Source organism: Sturnira hondurensis, unplaced genomic scaffold (assembly GCF_014824575.4).
Source record: "Sturnira hondurensis isolate 20B ecotype Veracruz unplaced genomic scaffold, ASM1482457v3 Scaffold0003693, whole genome shotgun sequence".
In the NCBI taxonomy this organism is placed as follows: domain Eukaryota; kingdom Metazoa; phylum Chordata; class Mammalia; order Chiroptera; family Phyllostomidae; genus Sturnira; species Sturnira hondurensis.
This window is the reverse complement of record NW_028076324.1, coordinates 7,141,193-7,153,861: the sequence shown is the minus strand read 5'-3', so window position 1 is coordinate 7,153,861 and position 12,669 is coordinate 7,141,193. Positions and strand designations below refer to the sequence as shown.

Here is a 12,669-nt window from a genome sequence, read left to right as displayed (position 1 = left end):
TGCCCTTGAAAATTAGTGGCCAATTCTGCCGCCCACCCAATACTCACCGGCAGGGAGCAAAGGTGAGAGTCTGGACCCAGCTCGCTCACCCCCTAATTCCCAGGAAAACTGCTTCTGTCCCACTCATCCCCAAACCCGTATCCTCTTGGGGCTCTTGCCTTTCTCTGGGACCCTGCCCCATTCCACCCCCAGCGCTAGCCGCCTTTCCTCCAGCTGAAGAAACAACGGCCCCTTTAAAATCTCCAAGCGGGCGCTGAGCCCCTGCTGCTGAATGCACTTGCATTCCGCGCCCCCGCAGCGCCCGGCCCTGTGTCCGGCCAACTGCTATTGGACACCGTACCGTCACTCACCAACTTGGAATCAGCCGGAGCCGCGCGCACAGAGGAAGTAGGTGGGGTCACACAGAGCCCTGCCAAACCTGCTTTCTTAAAGGGGCTGCTTGCCGCCTTGTCCCATCACGTGGTGCCAGGGCGGTAGGCTAGCCCCACCCAGGCCGGCCTCCGCCCACGCCGGCACATCTCTTTTCCCAAGTGATAGCTGCCTGTGATACCGTAGTTCCCGGTAGCAAGAGGTCCCTTTCTTCCCACTTTCCCTTGGAGGATCCGAGTCCTAGCTAGGCTCACCCTATTACCCTGTATTTGTACATCAGGAAAAGGGGGGTTCACCTATTCATCCTTAACTGCACAAAAAAAATCCCCGGCCCCTAGAGCGATACAGGTAGTGGCAGAAGGGGGAGGGGCCCCCACTATTATAAGAGTTTTAGGTCCTGAAGGTCACCCCGACTTTTTAAAAAAGATTTATTTTTGAGAGGGGGAGGAAGAGAGAAACATCGGTGTGTGGTTGCCTCTCACATGACCCCCACTGGAGACCTGGCCCACAACCCAGGCATGTGCCCTGACTGGGAATCAAACCAGTGACCCTTTGGCTTGCAGTCCATGCTCAATCAACTAGGCTATGCTGGCCAGGGCTCACCCTGACTTTTGAGGAAAATCTCCAGATATTTCCTGCTCCATTAAAACGGGTGTTTCACAAGATCCTGAAGACCAAACAAGGGTATGGATCCACGGCCCTGAGACGCTGGGAAGGGTGAGTGGTGCAGGGGAGGACTCTATGGAGGAAGGCGATTTTGCTGTTGGGGCTTGGTGGGGTAAGTACAAGTCCGTCAGGTAGGGAACTCCAGGCCAAGTGAATGCCTGAGGCACCAGGCCTGGAGGCTGGATGATGAGCACTGGGTGGGGGATTGCAGAGGCCCCACCCCTTCCCCCATCCCAGATGCTGGCCCTTCAAATAACTTCTTCGCCCCAGACTGGTCTGTGCCCTGGGCCTCAGCTTCTCCCTCTCCCAAGACAGCTGTGAGGACCAGATGTTTGTCGTGTTGTCCCACCTTCAGGTCCCTCAGGACCCCAGAAGTGATCCAAGTTAACAATGCCCCCCCAGGCTGCCTCTGACACCAACTGTCCCAGTACTCTTTTGCTAAAAAGGTTTTTATTGCCTTTGGTCCACAGTTGGTATTTCACATTATCTCTTGTCCCCAGGGCTCCTGGGTGGGGCTGGTCCCAGAGAGGGCCTCCTGGTGGGGATCCCTGTGCAGTACTTTGCTGGGGAGAAGGGACTAGTATGGAAGGGCAGGGGGTTGGCTTTGCCTCAACCACTCAGAACTCCACTGTCCTGTCTGGACCTCGGTTTCCTCGCTGGGCCCCTGGGAGGGTCCTGGAGAAATCCAGTCCCTTATTATCCCTAAAATATCTGGGGACTGTGGCCTGGCTCTCTCCCAGGGGACTTTCTTCTCATGACTCCTGCCCTCCATCCCTCCTCCCGCCCCCCAAAATACCTTTGTTTTGTTAAAAGCGCCTGAAACTTTTGTGGGTACAGAAACCACAAACTGATCAGCAGAGAAAAGGGAAGAGGCACAGAAGCAACCGGAAGCCATTGGGGCCAGTTTCCCTCCCTGCACAGGTTTCTTCTTCCCCCAACAGTTTGGCCCAAAGCCTGCTGGGAAATTTGCTACCTGGATGTGCCCTGGCAGGGTCCCCCCAACCCACAAGCATCTGGATCTGGCCTTCACAGCCCCTCAGCTGGAAGCACTGGAACACACAGGAAAACAAGGTGAAGACACAGAAAAACCTGAAATCCCAGGTGGGGTACTGACATACGGAGGCACCTCACTAAGGGGGCCTCAGTAACCTGCCTCCTCTTGGTAGTAGGGAGGGTACTCTGGGGCCTGCCCTGGGCTTGGGTAGTCGCCTGCTGACTCTGGAGCCCCATCGGCCACTGGGCCTTGTGGGCAGTACTTGGGGTCGTATATCTGCCGGCCTAAGCCGAACACCTGGCCACTCTGGTTGGCACCCTGCGTGTAGCCCATCTGCAGAGACATGGAGGAATTGTCACACTTGTCAGTCCCCAACTTGGTGTCATAGATGTGCCGCCGGGTCCCGGGAGCTGTCATGCCCACCTAAAGAGAAAGGAGATAGTGTCAGGGCGGGGGAGACGAGGAGGAAATGTCAGGCTCCCAAGCTCCCACCTGGCCTGCATCTCTCTCACAGTCTCAGTACCAGTTCCTATGCATCCTCCCACCTGGCTCAGACTCCCTCTTTTCTAAGGCTCCTGAGCTGATTTCATTACTACTGAGCCTCTCCTTTGGAACAAGGGGTGCTTGGGTCCTGTTCTCCCTGCCAGCCAGGAAGCTTCCCAGGCTGGAGCTGAGGCCCCCCCAAAACTCCCCTCACACCACTACATGCAACACAGCAGGAAGAGTAAGAATCATAGGATCTAAAGCTTTCAGAGTTCAGTGGGCCTTAGAGCAATCCGTTGAGGGAAACTGAGGCACAGAGCTGGCTGGAAACTTCCCTGGGGACACACAGCAAGCTGAGGCAGAGAGAGAAGGCAGGAAGGAAGCCCGGAATGTGGTTGTCAAGGGAGAACAAGGATTTTGGCTAGGTGGGGTGGGGGCCCGAGCGGGGCTGGGCAAGGCCCACCTGGCTGGCACACTTATTGGTGCCCATTTGGAGGCTGATGGTTGAGTGGTCCATGGGTGGCTGGATGTGGTTCTTGGGGTCGTACAGATGTCTTCTCGTGCCATATGCTGTCATGCCTGATTGGCTGGCACACTTGTTAGTGCCCATCTGCAGGGAGATGGGCAGGAGAGGTCAGGCTGCCCCAAACTTGAGGGGCCACTGGGTGAGTCAGGGCCTGGGTCACGGCGGAATCCCCTCGCCCCCAGTGGGCCCTGGTGCCCACCTGCAGCCCAATGACGCACTGGCCCGCCTTCATGGTAGCATCATCAAAGTTCCGCTCCTGCTTTTCTGAGTACTTGATGCCGATGTCCACACCACTCTGCAGGCCCTTTGTCTTGGCCTGGAGGGAAGGGGGGTTGGGAGTATCAGGGAGGGGCAGCTGGGAGCCTTGAGGCAGGCCTGGGAGTGTGTGACCTCAGAGTAGATATGGGGGTTGGGCTGCAACCTGCCCCCTTCACCTGCTGCTCACCGCCTCAGGCATCAGATTTAGAGGTTTCGTTGGCCCTCAACCTTCCAGTGCTCAGGCCAAGAATTTGGGGGGTTTCCTTGCTGCCCCGCTCCCTCTTTTTCCATCCCCTCCTACCCAACCCTAACCACAGCCTGTTCAGGCCATGGCCACCATCTCTTGCTTGGATACCTGCTCCCGGCTCCTCCCTGGTCTCTCTATCCCCAATCAGGGCAACCACAGGTGGCTCCTGAAAACACCGTTCAGAACACAATTCCTGACATGGGGACCTCCTCCCTGCTCCCACATCAGGGCCTTGCTATTTTTTCATCTGGAAACACTGTTCGTACCCTGGTTAAAGGGTCACTGGATCCTAAGCATTTGTCTAATTCTTTTAAAATTTTTTTTAAAGATTTATTTTAGAGTGATGGGGAAGGGAGGGAGGAAGAGAGAGAGAAACATCAATGTGTGGTTGCCTCTAGCACACCCCATACTAGGGATATGGCCTACAACCCAGGCATGTGCCCTGACTGGGAATCAAACTTTGGTTCAAAGGCCTGCGCTCAATCCACTGAGCCACACCATTGGTCTAATTCTGTCCCCTCCCTCCAGGAATGTTTCACAGTCTATGACTTATTTCTAACTTATTAAAAAATGACTTGAAGAGGGAACCCTCGTGTAAACTCTGGACTCTGGGTGCTGATGAGGTGTGGGTGGACACTTATTAGCGGTAACCGGTAACCCATGGTTCAAACTCCAGTGAGGATGTGGGTGGTGGGGAAGGCTGCGCATGAGCAGGGGTGGGCCAGGGGGCATATGGGAACTCTCTGTAGCTTCCTCTCAATTTTGCTGTGAAGCTAAAACTGTTCTAAAATATAAAGCGGGTTTTTTTTTTAATTAAAAAAAGATTTATTTATTTTTCTGCTTCCTCCACCAGACTGTGAGCCCATGAAGGGGTGAACTGTGTCCGTCCTGTTTACTGTTGAGTCCAAAGTGCCTGATGCCCTGCGAGGGCTCAGAAATATCAGCCAACGAATAAATGAGAGCGTCTGTAAATGTGCATCAACTTTGCTGTGTGGCTTTGGGCAGGCTGCTGCCCCTCTCTGGGCCTTACCTTTCCTGCTAGAGCCAGGAGAGATACCTGCACCTGTGTCATGTTTCCACTCTCAAACAGGTCATTGGCCTCGAACAGGTCCACGGAGTTCATACCGTAGCTGACCATAGCCTTGATGAAGTTGGAGAGGTTTTCTAGCTGGGAAAAGGCAGGAGAGGGGCTGTGAGGGGACCTCAGGCTGTCTACAGGTTCGACGGGCTCCCCCAGCCCCATCCTTGCTCCACCCGCCAGTCCCTTACCTGGTGCCAGTTCTGCATGGAACGGTTGATCTTTGGGACCGAGCCGGGTTGCAGCTTATTCATGAGTCTGGGGGGAGACACATGGGTGGGAGGAAACAGGAATCTTTACCGGCATAGGTGATCCCAAACCACAGACCCAAGAGGCTAATTCTAATTTTGGTCACCTTCCTGGGCAAACTCACTACCTCTTTCTGGGTCTCAGTTTCCCCTCTTGCAATTTCATCCTTGCCCACAAAGCAAAGATGCTAAAGAGTGACAAAAATGGGTATTGTGAGTATAATCCAGAACCCCTGATTTCTGGGAGTGAATCTGGGAATTTCCATTCACGTGTTTAATGTGCAAAACGTGTAATGGTTTAACCACAAATAGGATGCAGCAGAGAAAGGCTGCATCAAATTTTGGAGGCTCTCCCATGAAAGGAAGGGCATAAAACAAGAATGCCCCCTGTTAGAGATCCTCAACAAAGCAATAACACAAGGGGGAAAAAAAAAGAAAGAAAGACCCAAGGCTCATAGAGGGAAAAGCAAGCAGGCTTCAAATGGCACATGAAACACGATCACATTGTACAGGACAATTGGTGACAAGCATGTGCCAACCCCTGCACTCACGTGCACAGGATAATCCCATCCTTCAGACCCTTCTGGAAGTCAGAACCAATAGACAGGCCCGTGAGTCCCTCGATCCAGCCGCGGAGTTCTGCCTCCTTCTGAGGGTCATATTTGGACAGGAGCTGGAGGAGCAGAGGGTATGGGGTTGGGGTGGGAATACATCCAGCAGAAGTTCCCTGAAGCTCCTGATGGGGTGAGGCTGGGGGCTCCATGGGAAGAAGAGACAGAGAGGTCTGGAGGACCCCACAATATAGAGCCAACCCTCCCCCTTTCCCATCAGCAGGGGTACTCATGGGCAGTTAAACCACGCTCCACAGACACACACCTATCTCTCACTGACAAATGTCAGCTCCAGCCCACTGCCAATGACGCCAAACCCCACATGGCAGCCAACCCATGCCCTCGTGTCTCCTTGCTCTACCTGTACTAGAGACAGACCCTTCTGTTTCCATTTCCTGTGTCTGTGGATTTACCTGGACATGTGACACACATGGAATCACACATTGTGTGGCCTTTTGTGTCTGGCTCCTCTCATTGAGCAGCACATGTTCAAAGTCCGTCCATCCCTGTTGTAGCACATGGCGGTGCTCCATTCCTTCCCATGGCCCAGTAACACCCCACTGTGTGGACAGACCACAGTGTGTGTATCCACTTACCCACTGGTGGACATTTAGGCTATTTCCACCTCTTTGGCATTGTGAATCCTGCTGTTGTGAATATCTGTGTACAAGTTTTGCTTGTTTCAATACCTATTTTAATTCTTTTGGGTACATATCTAGGAGTAGAATTGCTGGATCATATGGTGGTCCTGTTTAAGTTACCAGGGACCACCAAACCATGCTCTGTGCCTTGAACTGGCTATTCCAGATACTGGCTCAGGGTCTTTGCATGTGCTGTCACTTTTGGCTCAGATGTTTGCATGAGTGGGTCCCTGCCTTCCATCCGGTCACAGCTTCAAGGTCACCTCTTTCGCCATGATAACTCTCCCTGACCCTGCCTTACTTTCCCTCTAGTTTTTATCTCCACCTTCTATTGCGATACAGCTCCGTGCTTATGATCCATTCCCCCTCAAGCTTTGCCGTCCAGCTCGGCGCTGTCTCTGGATAAAAGTGCTCCTGGTCCTCCACCAGTGCACACCCATTGCCCACAAGCACACACACACACACACCCAGTTCCCCATCTCAGAGCACCAAAGGCTGAGAAAATCAGAATGGCTAGTTCTCAGGAAAGGCCCCAAAAGTCATGGAGACCCAGGCCAGTATGGGCAGGGTCAGTCAGTTCCAGGGCAGCTCCTTGGGGTTGGTAAGAAGTTGAATCCAACCCCCGTTCAGGACCAGACTAGGCCACTCGGTGCATTTTCTGCCCCAGGTCCCCTGCACACCTTTGCCCACAGATCCCAGCTTAAGAGGCTCTTTTCCTCTCCTCCCATTGCCCAGGGGACTGAGACCTTTTGCAGACCTAATTCCTACTCCCAGTTCTGCCCCCAGCTCCTCCATGACTGTGAACAGTTCTCTCCCCTGTGCCTCAGTTTCCTCATCTGTATTTGGGACTGTTTGCATGGCGGTCTCCTGAACTCTGCTCCTCCCCCTGCCTCCTTCTCCTGGCGATTGCATGTAAATCCCTGTGACATGGGATCATGGCTGAGCCGCCCAGAGCTCAGGGGAGACAAAGGGAAGAGGCTGGCCTGCTAACCCAATCTGCTTGGCCCACCCCCTCGAGTGGCAGTCTCCTGGTTCCCAGGGCCGGGAAGCAGCCCTACCCAGATGAGGTTTTGTCCAGCCTGAGGAATGAGTAGGGTCACGTCCTGATGGTTGAATGTGAGGCAGATGGGCTGGTCTGTATGCCTGGCAGGCCTGCCCAGCTGGGCCCCGTCCCTGACAGCTGGAGAGGGCCAGGGTCCTGAGCAGAGGCGCTTGGCCCTCCCCACTGTGGCCTGAAGCATTCCTCACCACCACAAACTGCCAGGAATGCAGCCACCGCCTCCTGAGAAATCTGCTAAATCGGGACCAGCTGTTCCCAATGGTCTAAACCTCGACAACCCAGCCCAGGATCGAGTGGGCATGGCTGCTCCAGAGGGACACACTGGACATCTACCTGCCTCAGACCATCCAGCTGGGGGTAAACTGAGGCACGGGGGCCAGGAAGTCTCCAGGTCTCTGGTCTTAAGCAGCTGGAAAACTGGGTGGGGCATGGGCTCAGAGCCCTAGAAAGTAGGCCCCTGTGTGACCTTGGCAAGCTGGTAGGTGCCCCGCCCACACTTCAAACCTACAAACTGAGGCCGGGCTTCAAGGAGCCTCTGACCTCACCCGGGGTGCAGGTATCAACCTGCCCCATCTCACTCCATCTCCAGAAGCTACCTGGCTCTCACCCACTTCCTGCCGCCCAGGGGTAAACACAGGGTCCGGGACGACCAGTGGCCATCAGGCACTGGATGCAGCAGGCCTGGTTCTAGTCCTGACTCTGCTACCACCTCATGCTGTGTGGTCCTGGGCAGCTCTGAGCCCTGCGTGCAAACTGGAGCCCTTAAACCGCCTTCATGCTGTGTGGGGCAGCATGCTAAGCGCCTGCGCAGGTGGCCCATCAACATTCAGTTTTCGCCCTGTGAGATTGCCGCTGGAGGGGGAATCATGCATGCATTTAACAGGGGTCTGGAACCTGCCCAGTGACCACACTCTGTCCCTTGGCTTCCTAAGCTACTCTGGTTCTCCTTTTGTCAAAGGGGTGAGGGGAGACTCCAAGGAGCCCACAGGAGGTGATGCAGAATTCTCCCTGCTGTCCATGGACCCTGGGGTACCCACCACAGGCGGCTATCTGGAGCTGGCGGAGCTGTGCCCTCAGCATGCCCAGGCAGGCTGCCTTCCAAGGCCACATTCCCAGATGTCTGGTGGAAGGATGTGGGGGGTTGCACAGGAATGGTAATGCCCTGCTCAGCTGGAAGGGCCCTTGCTTATCAGGCTTAGGACAATCACCAGGGTGTGGGATCACCCCATGCTTCCCCTTCTCTAGGATGGGCCCTGCTGTGTGACTCTCCAAAAGTGTCTGCTCCTCTCTGAGCCAGAACCACCAAAGTTTTCTTAAAGAGTGTCTCCCTCCGGCCTCACCCCATGTTTCCCAGGTACAAAACCCATACATTTTAGGGTCATATTCAGGGGACCTGGGTGTCCTAGGGGATCCCTTTGCTGTTCCTTTGTCAGATGGAGACAAAGAGAACATACAAAGGGACAGCCCAGGCAGGCCTCCTCCTCTCCAACTTCCCCTTGGTGCTCGCCACCCCAGGTGCAGAAGGTTGGGAAATTCCTGTGGGGGGTGCCCACACACTAATTAAAAAACAAACAAACACTAACAGCTGTCCCACCTCCTTTTCCTTCTCCAGCTTAAGTGGCCCCAAAAGCAGAAATGTGGCCACGGGATAAGGAGAGGGCTACTGGGGTCCTCTCAGATGCGCAGGTTTTTCTGAGGCCTTAAAGTGCTGGAGGGGCCCAGGGCTGTGGGGTTCAGATGGGGGAGGGCTGCGGAGCAGGGCTGGGGAAAGGGTCAGATCCAACCACTCCTAGCCACTGTGGCGGTGCCAGATCGCGAACCTCACTGCTCCCCCAGAGTTCAGGAAGTCTCGGTTGGCGCCCCCAGAACCACAGATGTTGGGGAGGAGGAGGGCCACTCTCACCCCGGGTCTCAGAGCTACTGCGCTCCAGACAGCGGGGAGCCTGGCGGTGCCCCGGGTCCTGGAGAAGTCCGAAGGTACGGGATCTCCGATGGCGGGACCGGGGCTCCCCTCACTCACCCGGTTCTTGACCTCGGCTGAAAGCCCATACGAGGGTCCCTTGTTGAACTGCGTGGAGCTCATTTCGGCGGCGGCGACGGCGGGACAGACGACCCGCCTGGTGAGACGGCTGGGGACTCGCGGGTCCGGGCCCCGCCTCCGCCGGTGATTGGCCCCCGGCGCACATGGCCTTATAAGGCGGCGATGCACCGGATTCCTTCGGCCGAGGACTTCCTGAATCCTCTTAGCCGCCTCGGACCCCCGCCCCAGCAGAGGTCCTCATCCCCAGGGGCCGGGAGGGAAAATGAGGTCGGGAAGGGCAGGGGCTCTGGACTACCAACGCATGACACGCCTGCCCTTTCCCTGCTGGGGGCCCCCTAAATGGCTCTCTCATCTTTTCTGGGTCTGTTTTCCCTTTTGCACGGCGATGGAAGGAGAATTGTTTAGTGGTACCCTAATTCCCTTGAGACACGAATGAGGACCCCTTTCTGCCACTTAGAGGCATCTTACAGTTAAGTCCCCCTCCAGGAACTCCCAGAGCTGGGTAGTGGGCAAGGGAACTAGAGGAGTCCTCAGAGGGGGCCACTGGAGCTGGCGTTCTGATGGATGACTAGGAGTTTGCTAGTCTAAAAGGGATTCGTGTTCCTGACAGAGCAAAAGGTGATAAGACCTAGAGGGGCTGTCAGTGGTTGAAAGTGTGTAGAGATCAATCAGATAAGTTGGGAGGGGGGATGAGAAGGGGGCTTGAACTATGGGCTGAGGAATGATGGGGGGGGGCGTGTATGAAACAGCAGAGAGCTGAAGTCAAGAGATGCCCTGGGGTTAGGCTACTAAGCATACCAGGGCAGGCACACAGTTGGCACTCAATAGGTGATGTCTACTTGTACAGATAAATCAATAAATTAATAAATTAAATTAATTAATTCACTTATTCAGTAATTTTTTCATTCATTCATTCACATACCTATTCATTCATCAAAAGCTCTGTAGGCCAGTCCCTTGCTAGGCAATTCTGGTACCCAGGAATACTTAGCTCTTGCCCTGCTCACCCCTGGGGAGACAGAACCAGGCACAGAGCAAGTACAGGATAGAAAAGGGGGCTGGGGTGGAGGAACCTGGAGGGGAAGTGGGGGCTCCACTGGAAAGGTCCAAAGCTGCACAGAGAGGAGACACAAGGTGGGGTTTTGAAGCATGTGTAGGAGTCTGACACATTTGACAAGTGGCTGGTTGGACTCTGAGAGGGCTCGGAGATGACTCACTGCTGTCTCTTCCCTGGAGAGCAGTCATCCCTGATGCCCCAACTCTTGATGCCTCTTTTCTTTCTCTGCCTGCCATTCTCCCATTCCATCCATCTGTAGACTCTACCCGAGGACCTCGAATTGATGGAATTATATGATTCTGTGTGGTGGTCCTACTGTAGGAAGGAGCCTGGGAGCCTGGGTTCAAATCACAACTGCCCACCTGGCTGTGTGACCTTCCACAATTACATGCTACTTCTCTGTACCTCCCTCTCCTGTCTGCAAAGCACCTACTGCCTTTAGAGCTGAAATCTTAGATTCATGTGTGTAAACCTTGAGATAAGAGTTGTTCAGTCAACAGTCAAAATCTTAGGAATTTGGGCCTCCGCCAGGGGAGCCTGGCAGGGAGGTCTTGAGCTTCTGCAGTTGCCCTGTGCCCTTGGCACCATGGCATTCACAGATCCATCTAGAGTGATGCCTGGGAGACTGCAGGGGCCTCGGGTGGGTGCTGGGCAGAGGTCTGAACCTAGGTGTCCTGCTGGCTGGGCAGAGGGGGGCTGTGGGTGCAGTGATGACTCTGGGTCCCCTTTCTGGCTGCCACTTCCATGGCAATCCCCTCCCTGCAGTGTGTGGGCTCTGAGTGGGATGCCAGAGGTTCAAGGTGGGACCCAGGGCTGTGGGCACCTCCTAGGGGGCTTCAGGTCCTCCTCTTGCTCTCTGCAAAGAGTCACTGTTTACTCCTGGACACTATGGTGGAACAAGCATAATACAGGAAAACAACAAAAGTAACAATAATCTCAGCCTCTTAACTTGGGTCAGGAACCTCTCTTGCTCACAGTCTGCTATGTCTCCCCATTGTCCCCTCAACGAAAGTGTCCTCCAGGCTTTTTCCTTGCTCTGCCTCAGGGCCTTTGCTTGGGCTACACCCTCTGCCTGACATTCTTTCTTTTTTTTTTTTTAAGATTTTATTTATTTATTTATCTTTAGAGGGGGAAGGAGAGAAACATCAATGTATGGTTGCCTGCCGTGTGTCCCCTGCTGGGAGTTGGCCTGCAGGGAACCAGCCTGCAACCCAGGCATGTGCCCTGACTGGGAATCGAACCATGATTCTCTGGTTCACAGGCCCGCACTCAATCCACTGAGCTACACCAGCCAGGGCTTGCCTGACATTCTTTCTACTTGGTTCCTCCACTGTCTTCCTTCCAGGCCCTACTGGAAGGTCACCTGCTCAGTGCCTCCCCTGCTTCCAGCCCCATGTAACTCTCAACCTGATCCAGCTTGGCTACCACCCAATGCCCCCTTCCCCTGCTGATACACACACACACACACACACACACATCCATAAGCATCCTCCAAAATCCAGCTCAGCTGCTAACTTTCCTGCTGTTCCCAGAAGAGTGGTGTGGTTTTCAGTCCTCCTCTATTCCTTGTGGTTTAGTGTTAGAAGCATCTCCCAGCTTGTCCTTTTTCCTGAGGGTGACTGTCCTAGGAGGCCAGGCAGTCAACCAGTGGTTAGCCACACAGTTCGGATGTGTGAAGTTTCATTGGTGTCAGTGTCATGCATCCCGTGTATCTGTAATGTGAGAGTGAGCACTGGAATGCTGCAGCCAGACACAGCAGCCGCCCACCACGTGGGGCTATTTCAATGTAACTTAAATTGATTAAAAAAAATTAACTAACTTTAAAATTGTGCTCCTTGGCCACACAGGACACACTGCTCTGCTCAGGAGCCAGTGTGGGTGATGAATTGAGCCTTGCTGGACGTATCAGAGACCCACAGTACCTACCACAGTGGGGCAGGGGGTGCTCTCGAGGTCAAGGGGATGAAGTCAGCCTGGCTTCTCCATTGGAAAAGATAATTTTTCTTCTCTCTTTGCAATCAACAAGTGATGTGGAGGGGAGAAGGATGCAGGATGAGGCATAATAATTTCAAGAGTGTACTTTATTGAGCACTTATTATATGTCACGCAGAGCATTTTCTGTGAAACAGGAAGAGAGTGACTTCGGCCTCCAGGTTGTGGTAGCTCAGGTGTGAGTCTGTCCGTCCACTTAAGGGCATTGGGGGCGGGGGGCAGGGCAGAGAATATAAAACAGAAAACTGTACTTGAATAAGAATTAAATAAAAAAAGGGGGGGCATTGGGTTCCCAGGATTATAAAATCTGGCAGGGAGGTCTGGAAGGTGCTCCTCAGTCTCTGGGTCACAACCTTCCCTGACCAACCAATTCAACTCAGAACAATCCCCCATGCCCT

At 54.2% G+C, this 12,669-nt stretch overlaps 1 protein-coding gene across 1 annotated transcript; it reads right to left on the bottom strand.

Moving 5' to 3' along the window:
• Positions 1-1,466: 1,466 nt before the first annotated feature.
• CNN2 (calponin 2) lies at positions 1,467-9,332 on the bottom strand. Its single transcript, XM_037042325.1, has 7 exons — positions 9,202-9,332; positions 5,421-5,542; positions 4,813-4,879; positions 4,574-4,711; positions 3,238-3,354; positions 2,976-3,122; positions 1,467-2,452 (listed from the first exon to the last, which is right to left on the bottom strand). The coding sequence occupies exons 1-7, from the start codon at positions 9,262-9,264 to the stop codon at positions 2,177-2,179; spliced, it is 930 nt and encodes a 309-aa protein (XP_036898220.1). The 5' UTR covers positions 9,265-9,332; the 3' UTR covers positions 1,467-2,176.
• Positions 9,333-12,669: the final 3,337 nt, after the last annotated feature.